General features: G+C 45.8%; 1 protein-coding gene across 1 annotated transcript in view; it reads left to right on the top strand.

Annotated features, from left to right (window-relative positions):
• Positions 1-23,579, top strand: part of WDR33 (WD repeat domain 33) — a 257,209-nt gene extending 233,630 nt beyond the window's left edge. The window contains exons 17-22 of the mRNA XM_082249874.1: positions 6,364-6,457; positions 6,621-6,987; positions 18,651-18,814; positions 18,926-19,018; positions 22,109-22,315; positions 23,231-23,579. Coding sequence (XP_082106000.1) covers positions 6,364-6,457; positions 6,621-6,987; positions 18,651-18,814; positions 18,926-19,018; positions 22,109-22,315; positions 23,231-23,436 — 1,131 coding nt within the window. The 3' untranslated portion in view covers positions 23,437-23,579. The remainder of the gene's footprint in view (positions 1-6,363; positions 6,458-6,620; positions 6,988-18,650; positions 18,815-18,925; positions 19,019-22,108; positions 22,316-23,230) is intronic.
• Positions 23,580-25,753: the final 2,174 nt, after the last annotated feature.

The raw sequence follows: 25,753 nt of genomic DNA, 5'->3' as shown, positions 1-25,753 counted from the left end.
AGGGTTCCCTCTGTCCTGTTGGGACCCCCTCCTTGCCCCCCCCACCAACCCCCCCTACGTGGGGGACTGTTCGGGCCTACCTGAGGTTGGGGCCTAGTGTGCAGGCCACATGGGGGGCCAGGGGGTGCGGCGCTCGGTGGACTGCACTACGGCCTGCCTTTGCTTCGGCCCTTGTCACCCAAACAGTGACTGAATGGGCGAAGCTGCTATGCTGTGACGTGGAGGGCAAGCCTGTCCCTCCTGAATTTGGGGAACTGTTGGACCAGATGGTGCAGGCGCTGCAGTATGCTTGCAATGCTGCGCTGGACATTGCTTCCCTTTTGGGGTCGTCTGTCATTTTCAGCAGTGGTCATGAGGCGTATGCTCTGGCTGAAGTGTTGGTCTGTGGATCAGGCTTCTAAGAAGGCCTTGACGGAACTCCCCTTTCAGGGGGACTGTCTGTTTGGGGCTATCCTGGACGGCATTATTAAAGGTGTTACGGTGGGTATTAGTACCTTTCTCCAGCAGGCTTCCAGGGGTAGGGACTCTCGCCGTAGGCAGGGTCCATCCTTTTTGACTCACAGAAAGTATTCTCATCCCTCGGGGGCAGTCGATAAGGCTAAGCCCTTTAAGGCTCCCTCAGGTGCTTCCAAGTGTCCCTGGTCTGGGAACAGAAGTTCGGTTCCGCCAGACCTGCAGACAAGTCCCCGTCGACCTGAAGGTGCACCCTCACCCATGACTGGGGTGGGGGGGGGACGCCTTTGCCGGTTCTTGGACATGTGGTTGGCCCGGATTCCAGACAAATGGGTCTGGGAGGTTGTGCGGTCCGTGTACAAGATCGAGATTCAATCCATTCCTCTAGTCAGGTTTTTCACTTCCAATGTCTGCCTATCCCTGGATCACTTGCGAGCACTCTATGGGGCAGTGCAGGACTCGCTACAGCGAGGAGTGATAGTGTGTCTCGCACGTGGACCGCTTTCATGGGTTTTATTCCAACCTGTTCAGGGTTCCCAAGAAGGAGGGCAGGGTGCGGCCGATCCTAAACCTCAATCAGGACTCCTCAATCAGGACTCGGCTCAGGGAGTCTAGTCCCTGGAGGAATCTCGATTGCCGATCAATGTCTTGAAGCTGAGAGTGATCCGGCTTTGCCTGATTCACTGGACCGACCGTCTGGAGGGTTGTTCCATGCGCATTCAATCAGAAAATGCCACGGCCGTGGCTTACGTCAATCACCAAGGGGGCACCAAGAGTGTCCTTGCGGCCCTGGAAGTGGCGGACATTCTACGTTGGGTGGAGCAGCATGTTCTAGCTCTCTCCGCGGTTCACATTCCGGAAGTGGAAAGCTGGCAGGCGGATTACCTCAGCCACCAGGCCTTGGATGCAGGGGAGTGGTCCCTGCATCCAGAGGTGTTTCACCAGTTGTGCCTTCGCTGGGTCATTCCGGACGTTGATCTGTTGGCGTCTCGAATCAATAGGAAGGTACAGAGGTTTGTGGCCCGCTCCTGGGACCCTCTGGCAGATGCGCTGGTGGCCCTCTGGGGCCAGTACCGGCTGATGTATCCTCTCAAGTTGCAGCCAAGACTTCTTCGCAGGATAGAGGCGGAAGAGATTCCGGTCTTTCTTGTGGCTCCGGACTGGCCTCGTCGCGCTTGGTACGCCGACCTGGTCAGGTTTGTCGCAGACGCCCCGTGGAGACTTCCTCTCAGGGAGGATCTGCTCTCTCAGGGGCCAATCTTCCATCTTGCTTTACAGTCACTGGCTTTGACGGCTTGACTGTTGAAAGCCAGGTGCTGAAGGACAGAGGTTTATCTGCTTCAGTGATTCCCACTGTGCAAAAAGTGAGTAAGGCGCCTTCCAGGAAGATTTATCATCGTACGTGGAAGTCGTACATTGCGTGGTGTGAGTCCCTTGGGACCCACCCTCGCTTCTATTCGGTGGCTCGTATCTTGACTTCTCTTCAACGGGGAGTTGATCAAAAGTTGGCCTTGAGTACCATCAAGGGTCAGGTCTCGGCCATGGCTATTTTCTTCCAGAGGCCATTGGCCGCCCATTCCCTGGTGCGTAGTTTCATCCAGGGGGTGCGACACTTGGTACCTCTGGTGCAACCTCCGCTACCGCCATGGAATCTTAATTTGGTGCTGTCGGTTCTCCAGAGGCCTCCCTTTGAGAATATTCGGGAGGTCCCCCTGCTTACCTCGTCTCAGAAGGTGGCCTTCTTTGTGGCTATCACTTCTGCACGCAGGGTGTCAGAACTGGCGGCGCTGCCCTGTTGTTCTCCCTATCTGGTGGTTCACAAGGACAAGTTGGTACTTCGGCCGGATCCGTCTTTCCTGCCGAAGGTGGTTTCCAGTTTTCACATGAATGAGGACATTGTGTTACCTTCCTTGTGCTCTAAGGCTAAACATCCTAAGGAATTTGCTCTGCATACCCTGGATGTTCGGGCGATCAGGGTGTATTTGGCATCTACCGGGTCTTTTCGCAAGTCTGACTTGCTCTTTGTGCTCACGGATGGCCCCAAGAAAGGGCTGCCTGTGTCTCCTGCGACTATTTCCAGATGGATCAGACAGACAGTGGTGCAGGCTTATTCCATTAAGGGTCAGGTTCCACCTTTCCCTGTCAAGGCGCACTCTACAGGTGCGCAAGGCGGCGACTTGGTCGTCTGTTCACACCTTTACCAAATTTTTTATAAGGTGGATGTGATGGCATCTGCAGATGCCTCCTTTGGCCACAAGGTTTTGCAGGCGGTGGTTTAGGGGGCCCCTTGGCCTTCCTTGAGGGTTTTCTTCTGTTTGTTTTCAGGTGGACCTCATCTGGTTGTTCTGATGAGTCCTGTGTTGCCTGGTTGGCCATGTTGGCCCTGGGGACTGTTTTTTCTTTTGCTGTTCCCACCCCTCATTTTGGTACTGCTTTGGGACGTCCCTACTGATATTCATCAGAGGACTGCGTCCTTCAATGAACGATGGAGAAAACTGGATTTTTGACTTACCGTAAAATCCTTTTCTCTTAGGTTCATTGACGGACGCAGTACCTGCCCCTCTAATTTTTTTAAATGGGTTGGTGTGCTTTTCTCTTTTTTTCACACAGGCTGTTATCAGCAGTTTTTGGTAGGGCGTTTTCTGGCTGTGAAAAAATCCTCCAGAACTAGTGGGTTTTAGGAGGCGTTTTTCAGCTATAAACGCTCTAACTCTGATAAAAGCTAAAAAAAAACGCGGCTATTCTGCGGGAGTGTAGTTTTGCTAAAAAAAAAAAAAAAAAAAAAAAAAAGCTAAAAAATGCTACAGCTGAAAACTGCTAAAGAAACGCTACTGCAAAAAAGCTGAAAACCGCCTTCTACAGCTACAGCTTTCTACTGACATTTTGATAACATCCAGTGTACATGAGACCAAAGTGTCTTACGTCTGCAAAGAGATTATGGCAGAGAGCAAGGGACTTTCTCTGCAGTATGCTGGCAGAGGATAGAACTTTCTGCTTTAGAAGTGGCTAATTTATAAAGAAAACAAACTATAAGCCCCCGTTCACACTAAGGCGACCTCACAGGTCGCCGTAGGTCGTCTCCCATAGGGAAGCTGCGGACCCATTCTAATAGGAGCGACACAAGTCGCTCCGACTTAGAAAAAGGGTCCGGAGCTTCTTTGGGGCGACCGCCATAGACTTCAATGCTATGAAGTCCGTGGCGGCCGTTTCGAGGTCGCAGCGCGCTGCTCGCACCGCGACCTCGGAGGTTGCGGTGCGAAGTAGCGTCGCCCCTATGTGAATGGGGGCTAAGACTTTGCACATCTTTTTGTTTTGATGTGTTTGGAATGTAGCCAATTAAAAATAAAAGTTCATTGGGGCAGTATACATTTTCATTATTAGAAAGTATAGCCTACTTTATGCTCGATTCACACTAGATGCAGTGCGAATTCTCTGCAAATTTGCACCGCATCAAAATCGCAACCTGTTCATGCAAACTTATTGTGAAGTGTATGTTAACCACTTAAGCCCCGGAAGATTTTACCTCCTTCCTGACCAGGCCCTATTTTGCGATTCGGCACTGCGTGACTTTAACGGACAATTGCGCGGTCGTGGTTTCCTGTACCTAAACGAATTTGACATCCCTTTTTTCCCACAAACAGAGCTTTCTTTTGGTGGTATTTGATCACCTGTGCGATTTTTACTTTTTGTGCTATAAACAAAAAAAGAGTGTAAATTTTGCAAAAATAACTTTTTTTTTACTTTTTTATATGAAATTCCCCAAAAAAAATGTAAAAATCAAAATTTAACATTTTAGGCCAATTTGTTTTCTGCTACATATGTTTGGTAAAAAAAAAAATCGCAATAAGCGTATTTTGATTTGTTTGCGCAAAATTTATTGCGTTTACTAACCAAGGGAAAGATTTTTGTAATTTTTGTTGTTTTTTTTTTTTTCGGACAGATCGGACCCTTGACTGACATTTGACACTTTTGGGGGTACCAGTGACATTACTACAGTAATCAGTGCTATACATATGCACTGTTACTGTAAAAATGACACTGGCAGGGAAGGAGTTAACTTTATTGGTGATGCAGGGGTAAGTGTGTCCCTAGGGGCGTGCTTCTAACTGTCAAGGGGTGTGGCTAGTGGTGTAACAACAGAGACATACGATCCTACATAGCAGGACCGTATGATCTCTGTTCTTACACAGGGGATAATGACAGGCGGCTTTGTTTACATCAGCCGCCTGCCTTTCTCCATCTCCACCGGGAGATGCCTTTCTCCCTCTCCACCGGGAGATCGCGAGTGGCCGGCGGACATCTGGTCCGCCGGTCACACGCGCGGGGATGTGCAGGAGCGAGCGGGGGTGGTCCCCTAGAGTCCTAGTCCTACGTCGCTTTGCCTGTGTGGGGCTGACTGCCGCAGTAAATATACTGTGGGCGGTCGGCAAGTGGTTAAGTTAACGACAACCCACAATCAGTTTGCAAAACGCATTGCGATTTGCAGAATCGGATCGCATGGGTGTGAACAGCCTTGCGATCTGATTCTGGTGCGGACAAAAAAAGGGTCCTACACAAGTTTGGTTTGAATGCAATGCAAATTCAGCTATATAGTTTGTATGGCTGAATTGGCAACGCACAGACATAGTTTGTATGGCTGAATTGGCAACGCACAGACATCGCATGTGATCTACACAGAAATGCGGTGCAAATTGCCATTGCACTAGTGTGAACCAGCCCTTATTCAGTGTATTACTAAAGAAGCGAGAGTTGTAAAATAACCCTGCAATGAGAGAAACAAGAGTTCTTCCATTACCGACCTCTTTTGATAATGCTAGTTGCCTAGTTATCTTCTGCTATCTTCTGTTTTTGGTCTGTTTTTGGCCATTCTAATTTCTTGTGGCTCTATTGAACACACCCAATAAACATTCACAGTGCTAGGGGAAAAAATAAGTAAACCTTCAAAAGTTGCTAGCTGGTTGAACTTCTTTTGGCAGCAATGACTTCAAGCAAGTGCTTTAAGTAGCTCTTAATTAGACCTGCACAATGTTCAGGAGGACTGTAAGACCATTACTCTTTACAAAATTGCTTCAGCTCAGACATGTTTGTAGGATTTCTGGTGTGAACGGCTCTATTGAGGTCATTCCACAGCATCTCTATAGAGTTATGTACTGGGCTGTGCTAGGCCACTCCTAAACTAGTCTGTGGGGGTTTACTTCTATGCTTAGTCATTGTCCTGCTGCATCACCAACTTCTATTAGGCTTCAGCTAGCATCTGCACTTACACAGCTGCAGTCCTCTTGTCATTGATTTACACAGGCTGCAGCTGATCGAGAAACACCTGTGCATACCTGCCACAGAGAACCGCTGATTCTTATGCCTCGTACACACGTTCAGATAATCGTACGACTTATCGTTCGCATTTTGTTGCATGATACTATTATCGAATTCAACAATGCGTACTAACCGTATAATTTTTGTCCTACAATTCTGGAAAAGCTTCCTGGTTGCGTAGCTATGTATCGAATAGTGCAAAACAAAAACAATGGCAGCCAGGCTTTTTCCGGGTTATTTTCGTGTCTCTGATCATGCGTGGTCTTTGTCTATCGATTTTTAGCGGACGCATACTGTACTGATTAAACGATTGTTATTCGCTAGGCTATTGTACGTCGTGATCGGCTGTCGAAAGCTGTGTACTAACGATCAGATTATCGTGCGATCAAGTCTGAAGCGATTTTATTTGTACGATTATCTGAACGTGTGTACGAGGCATTAGCAGCATAGGGTCCAGATTTGTGTGAATGAACCCAAATAGTTTTAATATACTATATCTCAAATGACTGAATGTGTCATTTACACACACAACCATACCTTTAAAATGAAGTGCAAAGCCTAGTAGAAACTTATCTTGATATTCCATTTGTTTCATAGGGTGGCAAAGGCCAGGCTCCACCTCCTCTGTTGCCTGGTCTAGGACCACAGGGTCGTGCACCTCCACATGGACAAGGACCAAGTTCTAATAAAGGTAGGACTCTTTTTATAGTACTTTTTTAATGCTGTGGTATTGTTGGGGCAATATCTTATTCCCTCACTTTTTTCATCTAACATTATTGTTGGCGGAGGATATTTGAAAATTAACACTAAGGCTACAGTACAGAGCCAAATAAAAACCCCCATTTTTATTTTAGGTGATGTGCGTGGCCCTACAAACCACCAGCCTGAACGACGACGTGAACCAAGTCCTTTCCGAGGTAGCCAAGAGTGGATGGACTCCAGAGACAGTAGAGCCCCTCCTGACAGACGAGGTGCAGCCCCTGAGGTACACGAGCAATCTGATGAGTACTACGCCGATGAGCGATTTGGACCACGTGGTGGGGGTCCTGCAGTGCCGGATGACAAATGGAGGCGAGGAGGTTCTAGCCCACAATATCCCCCCAATCACAGAGATTACCCTGATCGAGAAAGAGATTCAACCCGATGGGAAGGGCGGAGGCACTCTGATGACCAATATCCCAGAGAAGAGGATATGAGGTTTCGTGGACAAAGAGATGAAAGGTGACCTAGAATAGTGGAAAGATTAAAATGAGAATTTTCATGTGTAAAATTTGCTTTTAAAGGGATGGATCAAAAAGGATGATTTCCCCTCCAGCTTAGCAAACATAGCTTGCAGAGGGCAACAATCCCCATTATATAATATGTCTTTTAACCATAGAGTTAAAAAAGCCATGTTTGTAAATAGGTAGACTTATAAAAATAGTAGTGGAGGGAGTCTTTTTTTTTTTTTTCCAATCCAGTGTCTGCATTCATTTCCTAACCTCAACTGCAGAAATAACAGCTGGATTCTGGCTGCAGGGATTATACGTGCATGACAATAGCAGACATAGTATAACACTGAAATGACTGAAGTTAAAACAATCTTAGAAGGCACCTCCCATCTTTTAGGCTGAATACTAGCTTAGTGTATGTGAACCCTTACTTTGTAAAAAAACTTATTCAGTTTAAAGTAGAAAAGAAAAAGGCAAATGGTGTGTGTGTGTGCATATATGTATTTGTATGTGTAATATATACACACTGAACAAAATTGTAAACGCAACACTTTTGTTTTTGCCCCCATTTTTCATGAGCTGAACTCAAAGATGAGACATGCTGTCCGTTTTTCATCCATCCGTTGACGGATGAAAAACGGACATCAATGTATCTCTATGTAAAAACGGATGACAACGGATGATCATCAGTTAACATCCGTTTTCATCCGCTTCCGTCAGTGTCCATTTTTTTGAATGGTTGAATGCCCTATTTTTTCATCCATCAAAAAAGTGGATCGGACGAAAAACGGATGACAACGGATGAAAAACGAATGAAAAATGGATGAAAAACAGATAACAACTGACGAAAAACGGATGACAACTGATGAAAAACAGATGAAAAACTGATACATTTTGACGTGACTGAACTGATGAACTGAACAGACCGTATGTGTGAAAGGGGCCTTAGGCCCCTTTCACACACTTTGTCCGTCGGACAGAGTCCGTTTTTCTCAGCGGGGGATCAATCCGCCGATCCCCCGCTGAGCAGGAGGGTGACAGCTGTGTCTCCGCGCTGTGTGCGGAGACACAGCTTTCAGTTCCCCATGCATCTCTACGGGGGAAATCGGATGGGAACGGACAGGCGGTCCGTTCTCATCCGGTCCCATCCGATCCGCTGGACGGATGGAAAATAGGGTTTACATCTGTCCAGATTTGACGGATCGGATGTCAGCGGACATGTCTCTGCTGACATCCGTAGTCCCATAGGGATGCATGGGTGGACCGTTCAGATCCGCCAAAAAAACGGACAGGCGGATCTGAACGGTCCGCCTGTGTGAAAGGGGCCTAAGTGAGAACTTCTCTTTTGCCGAGATAATCCATCCACCTCACAGGTGTGGCATATCAAGATGCTGATTAGACAGCATGATTATTGCACAGGTGTGCCTTAGGCTGGACGCAATAAAAGGCCACTCTAAAATGTGCAGTTTTATCACACAGCACAATACCACAGATGTCGCAAGTTTTGAGGGAGTGTGCAATTGGCATGCTGACTGCAGGAATGTCCACCAGAGCTGTTGCCCGTGAATTGAATGATAATTTCTTTACCATAAGCCGTCTCCAAAGGCGTTTCAGAGAATTTGGCAGTACATCCAACTAGCCTCACAACCGCAGACCACGTGTAACCACACCAGCCCAGGACTTCCACATCCAGCATCTTCACCTCCAAGATCGTCTGAGACTAGCCACCTGGACAGCTGCTGCAACAATCAGTTTGCATAACCAAAGAATTTCTGCACAAACTTGTCAGAAACCATCTCAGGGATGCTCATCTGCATGCTCGCCGTCCTCAATAGGGGTCTCGACCTGACTGCAGTTCGTCGCCGTAACCGACTTGAGTGGGCAAATGCTCACATTCAATGGCGTCTGGCGCTTTGGAGAGGTGTTCTCTTCATGGATGAATCCCGGTTTTCACTGTACAGGGCAGATGGCAGACAGCATGTATGGTGTTGTGTGGGTGAGCATTTTGCGGATGTCTATGTTGTGGATCGAGTGGCCCATGGTGGCGGTGGGGTTATGGTATGGGCAGGCGTATGTTATGGACAACGAACACAGGTGCATTTTATTGATGACATTTTGAATGCACAGAGATACCGTGACAGAATCCTGAGGCCCATTGTTGTGCCATTCATCCATGACCATCACCTTATGTTGAAGCATGATAATGCACAGCCTCATGTTGCAAGGATCTGTACGCAATTCCTGGAAGCTGAAAACATCCCAGTTCTTGCATGGCCAGGATACTCTCCGGACTTGTCACTCACTGAAAATGACAAAACACACACAAGGGCGCATCGGCCTAGTGCATTATCCTCTAAAAAGGTTTATTCAAATAAAAGATATAAAAATACTCACAAATGAGTTCTTGATAAAAGCATTTCAAATTAGGTACGTTGTCATCCACATCGAGATCTAAGGGTATACCATCCCGTGAAGCTGAAAAGACTTGCGCGTTTCGAGCTTCCTGGAGGCTCTGAGGAAGAGGCTAAGCCTTGAAACACGTAAGCCTTTTCAGCTTTAGGGGATGGTACACCCTTAGCTCTCGATGTGGATGACAACGTACCTAATTTGATATGCTTTTATCAAAAACTCGTTTGAGTATTTTTATACCTTTTATTTGAATAAACCTTTTTGGAGGATAATGCACTAGGCCGGTGCACCCTTTTGTTTGTTTTTGTCATTTTTAGTGGTCTAGGACTACCCTGGTCTTGTAAGGGGCTGCAAGGCCGAAGCTATCCAGTGTTGCCGAGTCGATAGTTCTCAACAGCTGCGTGATTGTGGCTGAGGTGGATAGAGGATCACACCACTCAGAGCGCAGGCGATAGGGACTTTGCACCAACGTTTTGTTTGTATGTCACTCATTGAGCATGTTTGGGATGCTCTGGAGCTGCATATACGACAGCTTGTTCCATGTCCTGCCAATATCCAGTCCCTTTGCACAGCCATTGAAGAGGAGTGGACCAACATTCCACAGGCCACAATCAACAACCTGATCAACTCTATGTGAAGGAGATGTGTTGCACTGCGTGAGGCAAATGGTACTGACCCTTGAACCCCCCCAATACAGTAAAACTTTACATTTTAGAGTGCCCTTTTATTGTGGCTAACCTAAGGCACACCTGTGCAATATTCATGCTGTCTAATCAGCATCTTGATATGCCACACCTGTGAGGTGGATGGATTATATCGGCAAAGGAGGAGAAGTGCTCACTAACAGATTTGTGAACAATATTTGAGATAAAAGGTATAAAACTCCACGCTTGTGTTCTATTTGGATAGAAAGGAGGATGTGTGTAAAAATATAAAAAGTATAAAAGTGTGTATAATAATTTAAAGTGTTGGTAAAATATAGGCTGCAGCCTCCCTAAATTATAGTCCGAATACTATATGTGTATAGTGATGAAAAGGTAGGGTGATGGCGCTGCCTAATAATATAGGTGTAAAAAGGTGTTGGTGGGTGCTAATACAAAAAACTGGAGGTGCAGTGTGGTAATAAAGAAAGGTGACAGCACTATTGAATATTTGATGTATAGATGTCGGTAGACATTTGAAGTGATGAGTGCATATAGGTGTAAATAAAGGAAATAGTAAATGGTGATGAGAAAGATCTGAATGATATCTAGATCAAAAGGAATATATGCAAAAAAAGTGTATCAAATATTAATCAAAACATAAGCTAAATACAATCTTAATTATACAATATAAACTTGTTGATAAATTAAACTGCTCTGTGCGTTGCAAAATACCCCGTTAATACCGCACACTGTGGTATGGAGGTAAGTGAAGAATAAGTGGAACCAAATATATAGCAACCAACAGCAACAAAAAGTCCAATATAGGTGCTTAATGTCTATGTAACAAGTGTGGTGACCAAATAAAATAGACAAAGTTCAGATGTAGATAGCGGGTACCAATATTCTTATGGTGAGCTTTTAAGCAGTGTTTTCTGCAGCACATTTCTCCCAAGTAAGCAGTACACCACTGCGAGTGACACCCCGAGAATACTTTTGGACGCCCACTACCTACAGACAGGAGCCCACTAGATCCCGATTACTCTCCCTGGGGAACCATCCATTTAGGACCCTCCAGATAACCTCCAGGACGCCCCCATCCAGGAGTTGGCAAGGATATTAGGATCTCTCCGGCCGTAGGACACACTTATATACCCGCTCTATACCCCTGTGTGGGGTGGGTATTTCTGGTGAGTGAGCTTTTTATCAGAGGGATCACCCAGCACCTCACCGCCCACCACGGGGTCACTCCTTATAGCTCACCATAAGAATATTGGTACCTGCTATCTACATCTGAACTTTGTCTATTTTATTTGGTCACCACACTTGTTACATAGACATTAAGCACCTATATTGGACTTTTTGTTGCTGTTGGTTGCTATATATTTGGTTCTACTTATTCTTCACTTACCTCCATACCACAGTGAGCGGTATTAACGGGGTATTTTGCAACGCACAGAGCACTTTAATTTATCAACAAGTTTATATTGCATGATTAAGATTGTATTTAGCTTGTGTTTCGATTAATATTTGATACACTTTTTTTGCATATATTCCTTTTGATCTAGATATCATTCAGATCTTTCTCATCACCATTTACTATTTCCTTTATTTACACCTATATGCACTCATCGCTACAAATGTCTACCGACATCTATACATCAAATATTCAATAGTGCTGTCACCTTTCTATATTACCACACTGCACCTCCAGTTTTTTGTATTGGCACCCACCAACACCTTTTTACACCTATATTATTAGGCAGCGCCATCACCCTACCTTTTCATCAATATTTGAGATAAATAGGCCTTTCTCTGTCGCTCATTGACAGACTCAGTCCTCTTGATTAATATCAAATTGGGTTATACTGCCCTCTACAGGAGTAGGACACTAGGCAGAAGAAAACGTTCTGGCCACACCTTAGTGGCAGTCCCAGAGGGTATATCCTCTCTCCCTCTGCTACAGGATGCCAGTTTTTTTCTGTCTAGTCAGGAGTAAGGACCTAAGTTCCTTGCTGGGATCTTTGGTCCTGGCAAGATTTTTTTAGAGAAATTTTTTTTAGGCAGCTTTTTTTCTCCAGTTGTTCCTGTGAGATCTTCAAGCAATGATGCTGGAGCTGGGCGACGGGCTGGATGTTGAGATCCAGTGGTCACCCCAGTCAGCCTACGAGCGCGTGCAGGCCCTAGCTCCGCGCTGGGTCGGCCGCGACATAGTCCCACTGGACGGGGACTGACCCTGCGAGTTAAACGTCTCGCCGGGACGCCGACGACCAGTTGGAAACTGAGTCGCGGCGTCCGTATTGGTCGACAGCCCCCCCACCTCGGTGGAGAGGGGTTCTGTCAGGAGTGGCGCCCGCCTGGTTCCGGTATGGTGAGTAAAATGTTCCCCCTTTTCCCCTGACGGGTTTGTGGGGGACGCGGGCCCCTCCCTGGGATGATCGGACCCTCATGATCCTGGGTCCCCCCTCTATCCTATAACAGGTGTCACAGATCCCCCTCTTGAGGGTGATTTGGTGAATAAGAACCAGGAGGCTTGGTTTGGGAGCTGACTATCGGTAGTCACTGTATGAGTGGGCACTGTAAAGGGACCATGACTGAAGTCAGTGGCTGGCATTACTGTTAGGATGGCCATGTAAAAGGGTGATATGATCCTACCTTAGATATAAGGTGGCAATGCCTGGACTACCGCCGCCCGCAGGCCGCCATCCTCCCGCAGGCCGCCATCCTCCCGCAGGCCGCACACCTCCCACAGGCCGCACAGGCCGATGCTTGCATTCCACAGGGGCCGCCGCCATCTTTCCACAGGGGCCGCCGCCATCTTTCCACAGGGGCCGCCGCCATCTTTCCACAGGGGCCGCCGCCATCTTTCCACAGGGGCCGCCGCCATCTTCCCGCAGGTCGCGCGGGGCCGCCATCTTGGCGTAGCCTCGTGTCTCCGGCATGGGGGCAGCCATTTTGGAGATGACCAGCTACCTCGAGGAGTAGCATGGGAGGCGCCGGAAGGCGTGTAGAGGGGCGGAGCCGCCTCCTTTACCCGGGAAAACGATCCAAAAGACTTCCTGTCTGTAAGAGACAGCGCTGAGAGCAGGTTGATAGAAGCCTTTGTGCATCAGGTGGTGAGCCCTTGGGGTCTCTCTCTCTCTCTGTGGGGTCCAAAGCAGGTAACACTGAGGGGTGCTGTTGCGCTGGGGGATTACAAAAAAAAAAAAAAAACGTTTTTCTTTGTAATTATTTTTTGTTTGCGTCTTTGATTAATCATGGACCCTGCCACACATGTATCCCCACCTGATCCCCTCGAGGTGGCCGCAGGACCCTCCAGTGCCCCACTTGTGATTGATGCATTATCAGCAGTTTTGGAGTCTTTGGTATCCCGGGTGGAGGTGGCCTGTCAGGGACGGGGGTCAAGGAAGCGACCCCCGCCTACCCCTATTTCATCTGACACTTCAGATACGGATTCTGAGCTTGTCACTGCAGCTGCAGGTCCCTCTTCTGGGGCTGCTGTCTCGGGTACGATCTCCTCAGACAGTGAGGAGGACGTTTCCGCCTCCGCCATAGCACAAGAAGAAGCGTTGGTGGACGCACTAGTCATGTCTGTCCGGGAAACCTTAAGTCTTGAGGTTACACCGGCAGAGGTAGCTGGCACTGAAATTCCCTTTGGGACCAGCAAGCCTACCAAAATGGCGAAGGTTTTTCCCTTGCCCAAATGTTTTGGTAATCTAATTAAAGAAGAATGGGTTCGTCCGAAATTTTGAGGAATCCCTCCTTAAAAAATGGACGGTACCACCAGTGGTGGACCCACCGATTTCCAGACTAAATAAAGCCACTGTTATCCCGTTGGAGGACGCTCCGTCCTTTAGGGATCCGGTGGATCGAAAAGTGGAAGCGGAATCCCGCTCCATTTTTTTCCCTGATAGGGTCAACATTTAGGCCAGTGGTGGCCATTGGTTTAGTTTCACAAACATTGACATAATGGACCAAATTGTTACGCTGTGACATAAAGGGGAGAAGTATCCCCCCAGCAGTATCAGATTTGCTGGAGCAGATTATACAAGGGCTACAGTTCATCTGTGACGCCGCCCTGGACGACACTCCCTTGCTAGGGCGTGCATCGGTTTCAGCAGTGGTCCTCAGACGCGTGTTGTGGTTAAAGTGCTGGTCGGCGGATCAGGGTTCCAAAAAGACTTTGGCTAATCTCCCTTTTCAAGGGGATCGCCTGTTTGGGGCCACCTTGGATGAGATTATAAAGGATCTCACTGGGGGCAAGAGCACTTTTTTGCCACAGACTGCTAAGGGTAAAGGACCTTGTAACAGGCGAGGACCTTCCTTTTCCGCTCATAAAAAGTTTGTTCGTTCCGCTGGGGCGGGCTATAAGGCAAAGCCCTCCAAAGCCCCTACAGGGGGTTTCAAAGGGCGCTGGTCGGGTAAACAAAGGTCCGGCTCAGCCAAACCTGAAGATAAGACCAATACAGCCTGAAGGTGCGCCCCCACCCATATCTGGGGTGGGGGGTGGGGCGTCTTCACCGGTTTCCGGATCCATGGCTTTCCAGAATCCCGGACAAAGGGGTTCGCGAGGTCATACGGTCGGGATACAAGATCGAGTTTCGATCACTTCTACCGGTGCGATTCTTCCCTTCCAACATTCGACTATCCCCGGATCGATTAAAAGCTTTGCGGGGGGCAGTAATGGACTTGATGCAACAGGGAGCGGTAGTTCACGTTCCTTGAGCAGAACGTTTTCTTCACTTTTCCCAAAGATCATTCCTAGTTCCCACCAGGAGCCGGAAGATTCAGTGAACAATTCGGATGTTATTGTCCGTCAACTGGTCTTCCCTTCGGACTTGCATGAGGATCCTGGGACTGATGGTGGCCTTCTTAGAGGCAGTACCGTATGCCCAGTCTCATGCCCGAATTCTCCAAAAGGAGATTCTTTTCAAATGGAATCGGAATCCCGATTCTCTGGACAATCGGATCCGGTTGAGCGAGCGGACCAGGGAGTATCTGGTCTGGTGGCTTCGGTTTCCGATGCTCAGCCAGGGGAAGTCATTTCTTCCGATAGAATCCAGGTTACCGATAAATGTATTGGAACTGAGAGCGATCAGACTTTGTCTGATTTACTGGACCGAGCAGCTCCAGGGCAGCCCGGTTCGGATCCAGTCGGACAATGCCACGGCCTTGGCTTAGGTCAATCACCAAGGGGGCACCTAGAGTGTCCTGGCGGCCATCGAAGTGGCCAGCATCCTTCGTTGGACGGAACGGTTTGTTCCGGCTCTCTCCGCGGTATTCACTCCGGGGGTGGAAAATTGGCAGGCAGATTATCTCAGTCGTCAGATTCTGGATCAAGGGGTATGGCCTCTTCATCCAGAGGTATTTCACCAGCTGTGCCTTCATTGGAGCACCCAGAGGTGGATCTGTTGGCAGCTCGGCTCAACAGGAAGGTACGGAGGTTTGTAGCCCGCTCCCGAGATCCTCGAGCGGACGCAGCAGACGCGCTGGTCGCCCCGTGGGGACAGTATCAGCTACTGTGTGTCTTCCCTCCTCTCAAGTTGCTGCCGAAACTTCTTCGCAGGATAGAGGTGGAGGGAATTCCAGTTATCCTGGTAGCTCCGGACTGGCCTCGTCGACCCGGGTACGCCAACTTGATCAGACTGGTCACGGACGCTCCTTGGAGACTTCCTCTCAGGGGGGATCTGCGGTCTCAGGGACCGATCTTCCATCCTGCTTTACAATCGCTGGCTTTAACGGCCTGGCTATTGAGACTCTGGTGCTGAAGGACAAGGGATTGTCAACTTCAGTTATTCCTACTTTAATTAAAGCAAGGAAAGCGACTTCCAGGAAAGTCTATCATCACACATGGAGGTCTTATATTGCGTGGTGTGAATCCTTTGGATTTCCTCCACGTGCCTATTCGGTGACCCGAATCTTGGCTTTTCTGCAACAGGGGGTTGAGCAGAAGCTGGCCTTGAGTACGGTCAAGGGTCAGGTTTCAGCGTTAGCAATTTTCTTTCAGAAACCTTTGGCTACCCATTCCTTGGTGCGGAATTTCATCCAGGGGGTGCGGCACCTGGCTCCGCCAGTGCGCGCGCCCTTACCGCCCTGGGATCTTAATTTGGAGTTGTCGGTTCTTCAGAAACCTCCCTTTGAAAATATTAGGGAGATTCCCTTGCTTACATTATCCCAGAAGGTGGCCTTCTTGGTGGCCATTACTTCTGCACGCAGGGTGTCAGAACTGGCCGCATTATCCTGTCGTTCCCCATATCTGGTGGTTCATAGGGATAAGGTGGTTCTTCGTCCAAATCCATCCTTCCTTCCTAAGGTGGTTTCAGAATTTCATCTGAATGAAGATATTGTGCTACCTTCCTTGTGTCCTAAGCCCAGTCATCCTCGGGAGTGTGCGTTACATTCCTTGGATGTGGTTCGGGCAATCAGGGTATACTTGAAAACTACGGACTCTTTTCGTAAAACGGATTCTTCACTTTTTGTGATCACGGATGGCCCTAAAAAGGGGTTGCCTGCATCTGCCGCGACTATCTCCAGATGGATCAGACAGACAGTGGTACAGGCTTATTCTATTAAGGGTCGGAATCCTCCGTTCCCTGTTAAGGCGCACTCCACTCGGGCGCTTAGTGCTTCCTGGGCCTTCCGCCATCAGGCGTCAATGGTCCAGGTTTGCAAGGCGGCTACCTGGTCGTCGGTTCATACCTTTACAAAATTTTATAAAGTTGATGTGATGGCATCGTTGGATGCCTCTTTTGGCCGCAAGGTTTTGCAGGCCGCAATTTGAGGAGACCGTTGGTCTACCTCGAGGGTTTTTTTCTGTTGGGTTTTCAGTTGAGTCTCATCCTTTTGTCTGATGAGCCTTTAAAACTTCTAGTTGGCACCGGTTGGGCCTTCTAGATTGGATTTTGATTTCTGTTATCCCACCCCTTATTTGTGGCACTGCTTTGGGACGTCCCAATTTGATATTAATCAAGAGGACTGCGTCTGTCAATGAGCGACAGAGAAAAATGGATTTTTGTAAAATCTTCCCGTAAAATCCTTTTCTCTTAAGCTCATTGACAGACGCAGTACCCGCCCCTCTACTATTGAGTTGGGTTAAATTCTCTGACACTGCTTTGTGACATAACTGACATCCTGTAGCAGAGGGAGAGAGGATATACCCTCTGGGACTGCCCCTAAGGTGTGGCCAGAACGTTTTCTTCTGCCTAGTGTCCTACTCCTGTAGAGGGCAGTATAACCCAATTTGATATTAATCAAGAGGACTGCGTCTGTCAATGAGCTTAAGAGAAAAGGATTTTACGGTAAGATTTTACAAAAATCCATTTTTTGTGTACATAGAAAAAGTCTTAAATCTTTGAGTTTAGCTAATGAGAAATGGGGGCAAAAACAAAAGTGTCGAGCCTATAATTTTGTTCAGTTTGTGTATGTGTGTATATATGTGGATGTATATATACATACATAATAAAAGATGGGTGAAGGCGCTCAGTTATAAATGAGGTGGAGTTCTGGAAGATATTTTTATCTGCTGCCTCAAGATTTTAAAAGTATGCACAATTAAAATAAATATAATAAATGTAGGGCACTGATAAAATAAAGGGTATGTGATGAAAACCATAAAACTTATTTTTTTTGATGAGGTACAATAAATTAATCACAATAAAATAATCACAATTCAATATATAAGGTGATATTTTGTAATAAAGTGCCAGTGCTCAAAGTATTAATTCTTTAAAAATATATATATATATATATATATATAAATACTTTATAAATGCCAAATTATTAATAGTGCCAGTGCTGTATATTGTGCTTGATATAATAAAAGCGGTGGGGTTGGAGAACAGCAGTACACTGGTGTTCCCAGTAAATAGCTGGGCAGGTGGGTGGGTCAGCACAAGTTTGACCATTGGAGGACAGGCTTCCTAATCTCCCAGCGCAGTCAGAAAACTGACCATGATGAGATGAATGTGCTCTCATGCTTAGAGTGGTCAGTTTGAAATAGGAAAGTGGGGGGCCTGGCATGATCACTTGGAATTTCACACAAAGTAAGCAATACAAAGAGAACAGGATACTTTTTATTAAACAAAAGTATATGGTACAACAGACCTATCAGGAATATGAAATGTTGGAATAATGGCTTATTAAAAAAAAAACAGAAAAACAACTGACATATAACCATAAGCAAGTCTAAACAAATGCACTCGTTTTTGTTTTTTGGGGATAGTTTATGCATTTAAAAATCAATCCGATTTTCATGCCAGCTGAATAGCTGTTTAATGTAGAAATATGGTAACTACTGGAGACTCTGTAGAGACATACTCCCACTACCCCTCTCTCCTGCAGGGCAGAGGAATCATTACTGTAGTCTCAGTACAGATATACCTCTCTTGTTCAGCGGTACAGAACAGAGGAAAATCATCTCTGGTGTCTCTGTAAATAATGAACCATACAAAAAAAAAAAAAAAAAAGTCTTCTGACACATTGAAACTTTTGTAGAAATAAGATTGTGGCTCAGCATTTTGTGCTTAGTCTTTTTAAAATGCATAATGCATTCTAACTTCAACCAGTCAAACCAAAATCATTCAAACATTTTTTATTTTGTTTTATTTTGTTTTGTTCAAATTAGTTTCCGCAGGTCTGGTCCTCAAAGACATGAGGGTCGTGGCTCTAGAGGGAGGGAAGGATTCTTTAATTCAGATGAATTTGGTCCTGATGACAACTATGATATAAAGGATGAACCTGGTAGAGGGCGGGATTCTGGTAGAGGTCGTGGTCGAGGTTCTCAGAGAGGTTAGTTGCCACCTCATATGTAAGCTGTTTTGTTAACTGTTACTATAGATATAATCTGGTTGGTGAACTGTTAATACAGTTGATATCTTTTGTTATTTTTTATTTTTCTAGCAGAAGCAAGAAAAGGACTTCTACCCACCCCAGATCGGTTTCCTGTTTCAGATCGGGGGCCTAACCAGTCTCGAGATCTAAGCCGGGATGGAGGTAAAACTTTTACGAATCCAAAACAACGGTACAGCGCTAATAAGGTGCATTCAGTGATAATATGTAAAAATAAAAGAACCTATATCTATGCAATATTAACCACTTGCCGACCGCCGCAAGTACATATACTGCGGCGGTTAGCCCCTCACAGGCAAAGTGACGTACCGGTACGTCACTAGCCTGTGAGGCTCTGGGGAGCGAGCGCGCGCCGCCGGAGGCGTGCTCCCGCGCGGTCACGGACCCCCCCCGGCGTGTCCGCCCGATGTCCGCTGCTCACTCACGATCGTCCGTGACAGCGGGATAAAGGCAGGCGGCTAGTGTAAACAAGCCGCCTGTCATTCTCCCCTGTGTAGGAACAGTGATCATACGGTTCCATGTAGGACCGTTGATCATTGTTCCTACACCTCAAGCCACAGCCAATCACAGTTAGAATCACACCCCTAGGGACACACACAGCCCCTCCCTATCAAAAAAAGGTTAACCCCTTCACTACCAGTGTCATTTTACAGTAACAGTGCATATGTATAGCACTGATTACTGCAGTAATGTCACTGGTAACCCCAAAAGTGTCAAATGTCAGTCAAGGGTCCGATCTGTCCGCCCCAATGTCGCAGTCCCGCAGAAAAAAAAAAAAAAATTGCAGATTGCCGACCATTACGCGTTAAAAAAAAAAAGACAAAAATCTTTCCCTTTGTTAGTAAACGCAATAACTTTTGCTCAAACCAATCAAAATAGGTTTTTTTGCGATTTTTTTTTTTTTTTTTTTTTTTTTTTTTTTTTTTTTTTTTTAACCAAACATATGTAGCATAAAACAAATTGGCCGAAAATGTTAAAAAATTTTGATTTTTACATTTTTTTTTTTGGGGGGGGGGGGGGATTTCATATAAAAAAAGTGAAAAATATTGTTATTTTTGCAAAATTGACGCTTTTTTTGTTTATAGCGCATGGTCAAAAAAAAAAAAAAAATCGCACAGGTGATCAAATACCACCAAAAGAAAGCTCTGTTTGTGAGAAAAAAAGGACGTCAAATTCGTTTAGGTACAGCGTCGCACAACCGCGCAATAGTCCGTTAAAGTCACGCAGTGCCGAATCGCAAAATACCCCCTGGTCGGAATGGGGGTAAAATCTTCCGGGGCTTAAGTGGTTAAGGTGCTATAATACATAAATCTGTGCAGTATTAAAGTGCCATAGTACAAATAACTGCACAATATTAAGGTGCAATAATAGAAATAAAGTGCTTGTAATAAATCAAATTCATATAATATATAAATTGATAGATCCAAAGAGTCCAGTGGTCTTGTGCTAGAATTGGTGCAAAATTAGCTTGATGGCGATAATCCAGCCAGTGTTTTACAAGTGAATCTGTGTGTCTTCCACCATCAACACCTAAGATAATTGGCCTCTCACCTGAAGTTTTGACCTGTGTTTCACCACAAGGTCAAAATAAGCAAATCACCAGCAGGGATTAGCAGGCTCTCTCACAGCCTCTCAGTAGACACACTGCTGCCCTAAAGCCCCGTACACACGTACCGATTGTCGGCCGTAAATATTCGGCCGACGACCGATCCGCCGATTGTAGGCTTGTTAGTATGATGCTTCCGACAGCCGACAGCGCACTTTCGGCAGAAAAGAATCTGTCGTGTAGACATTAAAATTTTTGTTGGCCAACACCAGAACGGCCGATTGTTCGCCAGTCAGTACAGAATTCGGCCGACAATCAGCAGATTTGCAAGACTGGGCATGCTCAGAAAAGAAAAAACACACGGAAAGTTAACCATCACATGACATCACTTCTGCAGTCGGCTGTTGTTGGCCGACAAAATTCGTGTGCAGTCTTTTGCAGTTTTCAACAGACACGACAGCCCTGAACAAAAGACGGCCGATCGTTCGGCCGATGATCGGTACGTGTGTACGGATAGCCAAACATAGGGACACAGATCTCATCATGGATATCACATAAAAAATAAAAGGCACAGGATCTAATGCTCTCAGTATGAACAGGGGTTTTTATTCAGGACAGAAAATGGTAAAAAAACTCACATGTACAGGCATCGAAACCGCAATTACTGAGCAGCAAACTAGCTGTAAGCTTCCAGGTTGCCGGTGAAGACTCCGCCCCCCTATACGCGTTGCGTCATCTGTCAATCAGACGCTTGACTTCCTCAGATATGTGTTCTTTTATTATTATCACTGAATGCACCTTATTAGCGCTGTACCGTTATTTTGGATTATTGAATTGCTTTGTAGTGGTAAACTCAGTTGGTATAGCAGCTTATTTTAGCACCTTTAGTTGATTGCATACAGCCAATTGTTTGTGCCGATATATTCACTTTTGCACTTTGTAAAACTTTTACTGTTTCACTATCTTTAGAAGACCTTGGAGTGTTTTTTTTTTTCTGTCATGAACAAGCTATCCTCACTTTACCTTGTAAGGCCCCCTTCATACGGGCTTTCTGCCCAGCGGACTACGTTTTGCTCAGCAGGGATCGATCCCCCGATCCCCGCTAAGCAGGCAGATAACAGGTCTGTCTTCGCTTACTTTGCAGAGACAGATCTGTCAGATCCCCGCCCTCCTCTATGGGAGATCAGATGATAACAGACCGCCTGTCTGTTTTCATCTGATCCTCCAGATGGATGGAAAATAGGTTTTTCCATCCGTCTGGATTATACGGATTGGATAGGAGCGGGTGTCAGTGGACATGAATTTTCACAAGCAATGTGTTTTTACTATAGAGTGAATGATTCAACAGTGCTTGCTTTATAAAATCGAACTGCTAGACTAAATGGAATTTTCTATATAGTTGCCTTGAGATTAGCTTTAATCCATTAAAAAAACACCCAAGAAATTATTTTGCCTACTGAATGGACCAGATTAGCTTTAATCCAATAAAAAAAAAACACCTAAGAAAGGATTTTGCCTTCTGAATGGATGCTACCTATTGAAAACAAATATGGTATATTGATAAAGGCACTGTTGAAGTAGAATACTCAGTGCATTTGTTACAGGCACAAATTATTTTCTTGTGTTTTGGCAATTTACCCTTCAGGTAAGCTTATTTTGTATATGAACGTACATGTTTTCTCCATCAGGTCCAGATCACTTTCAGGGCAGTCCTCACCAGGACATTCCAACCCCAGAAGGTCACTCTCCAGCCAGCAGGGAACGCTCATCCTCTTTACAAGGCATGGACATGGCTTCTCTACCACCACGCAAAAGACCTTGGCATGATGGGCCTGGAACCGATGATCATAGAGATATGGATGCGATGGGAGGCTCAGGAGATGAACCTGGGAAAGGTAAACATGAATTCTACAGAATGAGAAGTTGTTTGTGAACTTCTAAGAAAAAGAATTTCTAAATCTGCAGAGAAGGATTGTCTGTTTATTTTCAGTCAGAATCATAATCTGTCATCAAAATCTGCAAGGAGGTAAAATTCTTTAAGCCCAGTAATTTTAAAAGAGAAGTAGGGCCAAAGCTCTTTTCATGATTTACCTAGATGCCTGGACTAGCAGCTTTCTCAGCCTCTCAGCTCGCTGCTAGGAGACTGAGCAAGCTGCTCCCGCCCCCTTCACAGGCCAGCGCTCCAGTGAGCACTGGAGGGGCAGAGCAGAGAGCCGGTGACTGACACTAACTGGCTGTCTGCTCACAGAAGACCAAGAACTGAATGATCAGCAGTCCTTGATTGTTCAGTTCTCGGTTTTATAAGCAGTGGGGGACAGATGCAGTTATGATCGGTGCTGCATCCACCTAGGGGAGTATGAATGTTTTGTTTTTGGAATCCTGAACTTCTCTTTTAATATTTGCAGACAGATGAGTGTAGTTTTTCACAGAATCTAGATGTGCACTTTCCCTATTTTTTGGAGTCTAATTCAATTCATAGGGTACCACATGGTTTATTATCCAGAAAGCTGTTTGCGCTTTGACTTTATCATCAAGGTCCTAAGTTCTGAGCTAAGTACCTCCTGTCTGACCCCATCCTATAAATGCACCCTTGATGGCCATGGAAGTCAGACTTCTAGCAACAAAGTTCACCTAAGGTGAACATAGCAAGGTTTTCTGGCTGATGAATGTGACACACCGTTGTACTCAGAAAAAAAAATCTGATAAGCTTCATTATTTACAATCTATTTCTGTAAATATATGGTGTTGGTAAAATTATAAAGTGTCTAGGTATTTATTCTCTCCCTGTCTCTTGTTTTTATACCATACAGCCAGTGAAATGTCTGGACCTCCAACACGGTCACAAAGACTTAGCCGTTCCAGCTCCCAAGAACACGAGGAGGGTTCAACAAGGGGTTCTCGGGCAAAATGGGGCCGGGGAGGATCTGGATCTAACAGCAGTATAAACTCTAGTCAGTGGAGAGGAGGCTCTCGGGGGAGTGGAAGTAGTAGCAGCGGAGGTGGGAGGAGTCGATAAAGAGTCCATATTGGACCAAACATAACAGGACTTTTAAAGATGGCAGTGACATCAGTGCTGAAGAGGATTGTGCTTGTGACTAGAACTATAAACTATATTAATTGCTGGAACACTGGAAACATCATAGAACTCCAGGGCAAAAAGCAATCCAACCATGTTTGTTTTTTTTGTTTTTCTTTTAAGTCCTTTTTCATCAATGCTAAGGTCCTCAGTTGTCACTTCCTGCCCTTCCTTCCCTCAAAAGCTGGGAGAAAAAAAAAAACTGCAAAAATTTGTACAGTTTGTCAGTTAAATAGTTGTTACGTTTTTTTTTTTTTTTGTTTTTGTAAGAAATGCGGAATGTAAAGTTCTCAACAAATAATGAAAACATTCTGCTTGTTTTATTTCCTTTTTGTTGAACAATGTTGTTAGTATGAATGTTAAAGTACCTATGGTTTGATTATGATTTTCAATGCTCCCTGAAGCGATTTGTCTGCCCCCTGTGTGTGTGTGTGTGTGTGTGTGTGTGTGTGTGTGTGTGTGTGTGTGTGTGTGTGTGTGTGTGTGTGTGTGTGTGTGTGTGTGTGTGGAACAATCGATGAGACACATTACTAGACTTGTCTTAACATTTATATCTTAATTGTACACTACAGGACACAGGCTGAGTATTCATATACCCTGGGATATAGGCTGGTACCTTTAGGGGATTAAAGGCTGGCAGGCTTTTGGAAAATTCCCCCTGAGTGTTCCTTCACACTACCCCAGTCAATGAGTCCTCGGTTTTTTGCGAAGGTTATGGACCTCTTCTCCCTTACGGCAAAATGACTCTTAGCTTAATTTGTTTATTTTCTTTTTGGATTCTTCAAGCAACTCTTCACTCTCTTCTAGTACAACAATTGACGAAGTGGATCTGGATTCATGCAACCTCTGTGGAAAAAAAAAAAAAACACTGAGAACCACACCTGGACCCCACACCCTGTGGTGACAGCCTGTAGTGTGGCTTCAGGCACTGCACCCTGCAGGGGTGCTCACATGGGCACATTGTGCAATGTTTTAGCTGTAGGGGGCTATACAAATCCAGGGTCATAGTCCATCCCTATAAAAAGCAGACCCTGAAGACCCCCCTGATGGTATACAGGGACTAGCGACTTGGACAGGTAAAAAAAGGCCACCCTGTATCTCGGACTGTTACTGTAAAGACCAGGTCTGTGTTTGGAATGCATTCACTTTTAGTGTAAACTTGATGCTAAAATTAAAACACTCTCAGGTGGATAATCAGGCGTTACATCACACAACCGACTGCACACTTTACCAGCAATTCTGCCTGGAGCTCTTTATAAGTTACTCAGGCCCTTACACCCACCCTTTTGCCATGAGGACTTTGCTACTGGATAGTCTACACTCAGGTATCTGCATTTTCCTTCTTAGAATAGACACACTCACCCCATTTCCTCACCCTACTCCCACAGTACACCACAGCAGAATACCCTTACATGTAGGACTGGTGGAAACCATGTAAAACTGACCTACTATAAAAGATCAGGCAAACATTCACTCTGTTGAAGCCACGCATTGCACTCAGTTTCATAGTGATGAGGCTTCCCTTGCACCAAAGCAGGACCTAATTTTACCCCAGTATCGACATTCGATTCTTTTTCTATCTCGGGAATGCAGCCTACCTGACTAAGGCAAACTTTTCTGCAACTAACAGCTTTAATACAGCCATTACTATCCAGGGCTCTCTTTACCCAAGTGGATCCTTGTATGCCTGGCCTAAAAGGGGGTGGACATATTAGGGAATGAAGAGGACCCAGAGGCTGTGTTAGAGGATGCCATGAAAGCCTGATATCTAATTGGCATTATGATGTCACTCAATATGCTTGCCGTTGTGGATTTGCTCACTTCTCCTTGTGTAAAACCTTGGCATTGTTGCTCTTGCCATGGAATTCAAGGTCCGTTATCGCCTCTCTGAGACAAGAAGAATACTTGGAATGAAGATGCCTATCTACATATTCCCATTAATCTACTGTACCTCCATTAGCACTTTTATGCTTTCAAGTAGGTGATAATCTCTTCCAGTTTGCCACACTCCCATTTGGCCTGTCCTCAGCCCCCAGAGTATTCACATAGGTACTTGCACCTCTTGCCCTTCTAGGAACTCAGGGCATCCAGTTTACAGGTTACCTAGATGATCATCTTGTGAAGGACTCTTCCTGAAAGCTATCTGCAAACATCCAACTATGATGCTTCAGGTTTTTGGTTTAATGATCAACTTTCTCTTCACCTGGCATACTTGAGTCTGATCCTAGACACATTCCAAGCAAAAGTTTTCCTTCCA

The sequence above is a fragment of the Pelophylax lessonae genome (assembly GCF_965119305.1).
Source record: "Pelophylax lessonae genome assembly, chromosome: 3".
NCBI lineage: Eukaryota > Metazoa > Chordata > Amphibia > Anura > Ranidae > Pelophylax > Pelophylax lessonae.
This window is presented reverse-complemented; position numbering and strand designations above follow the sequence as displayed.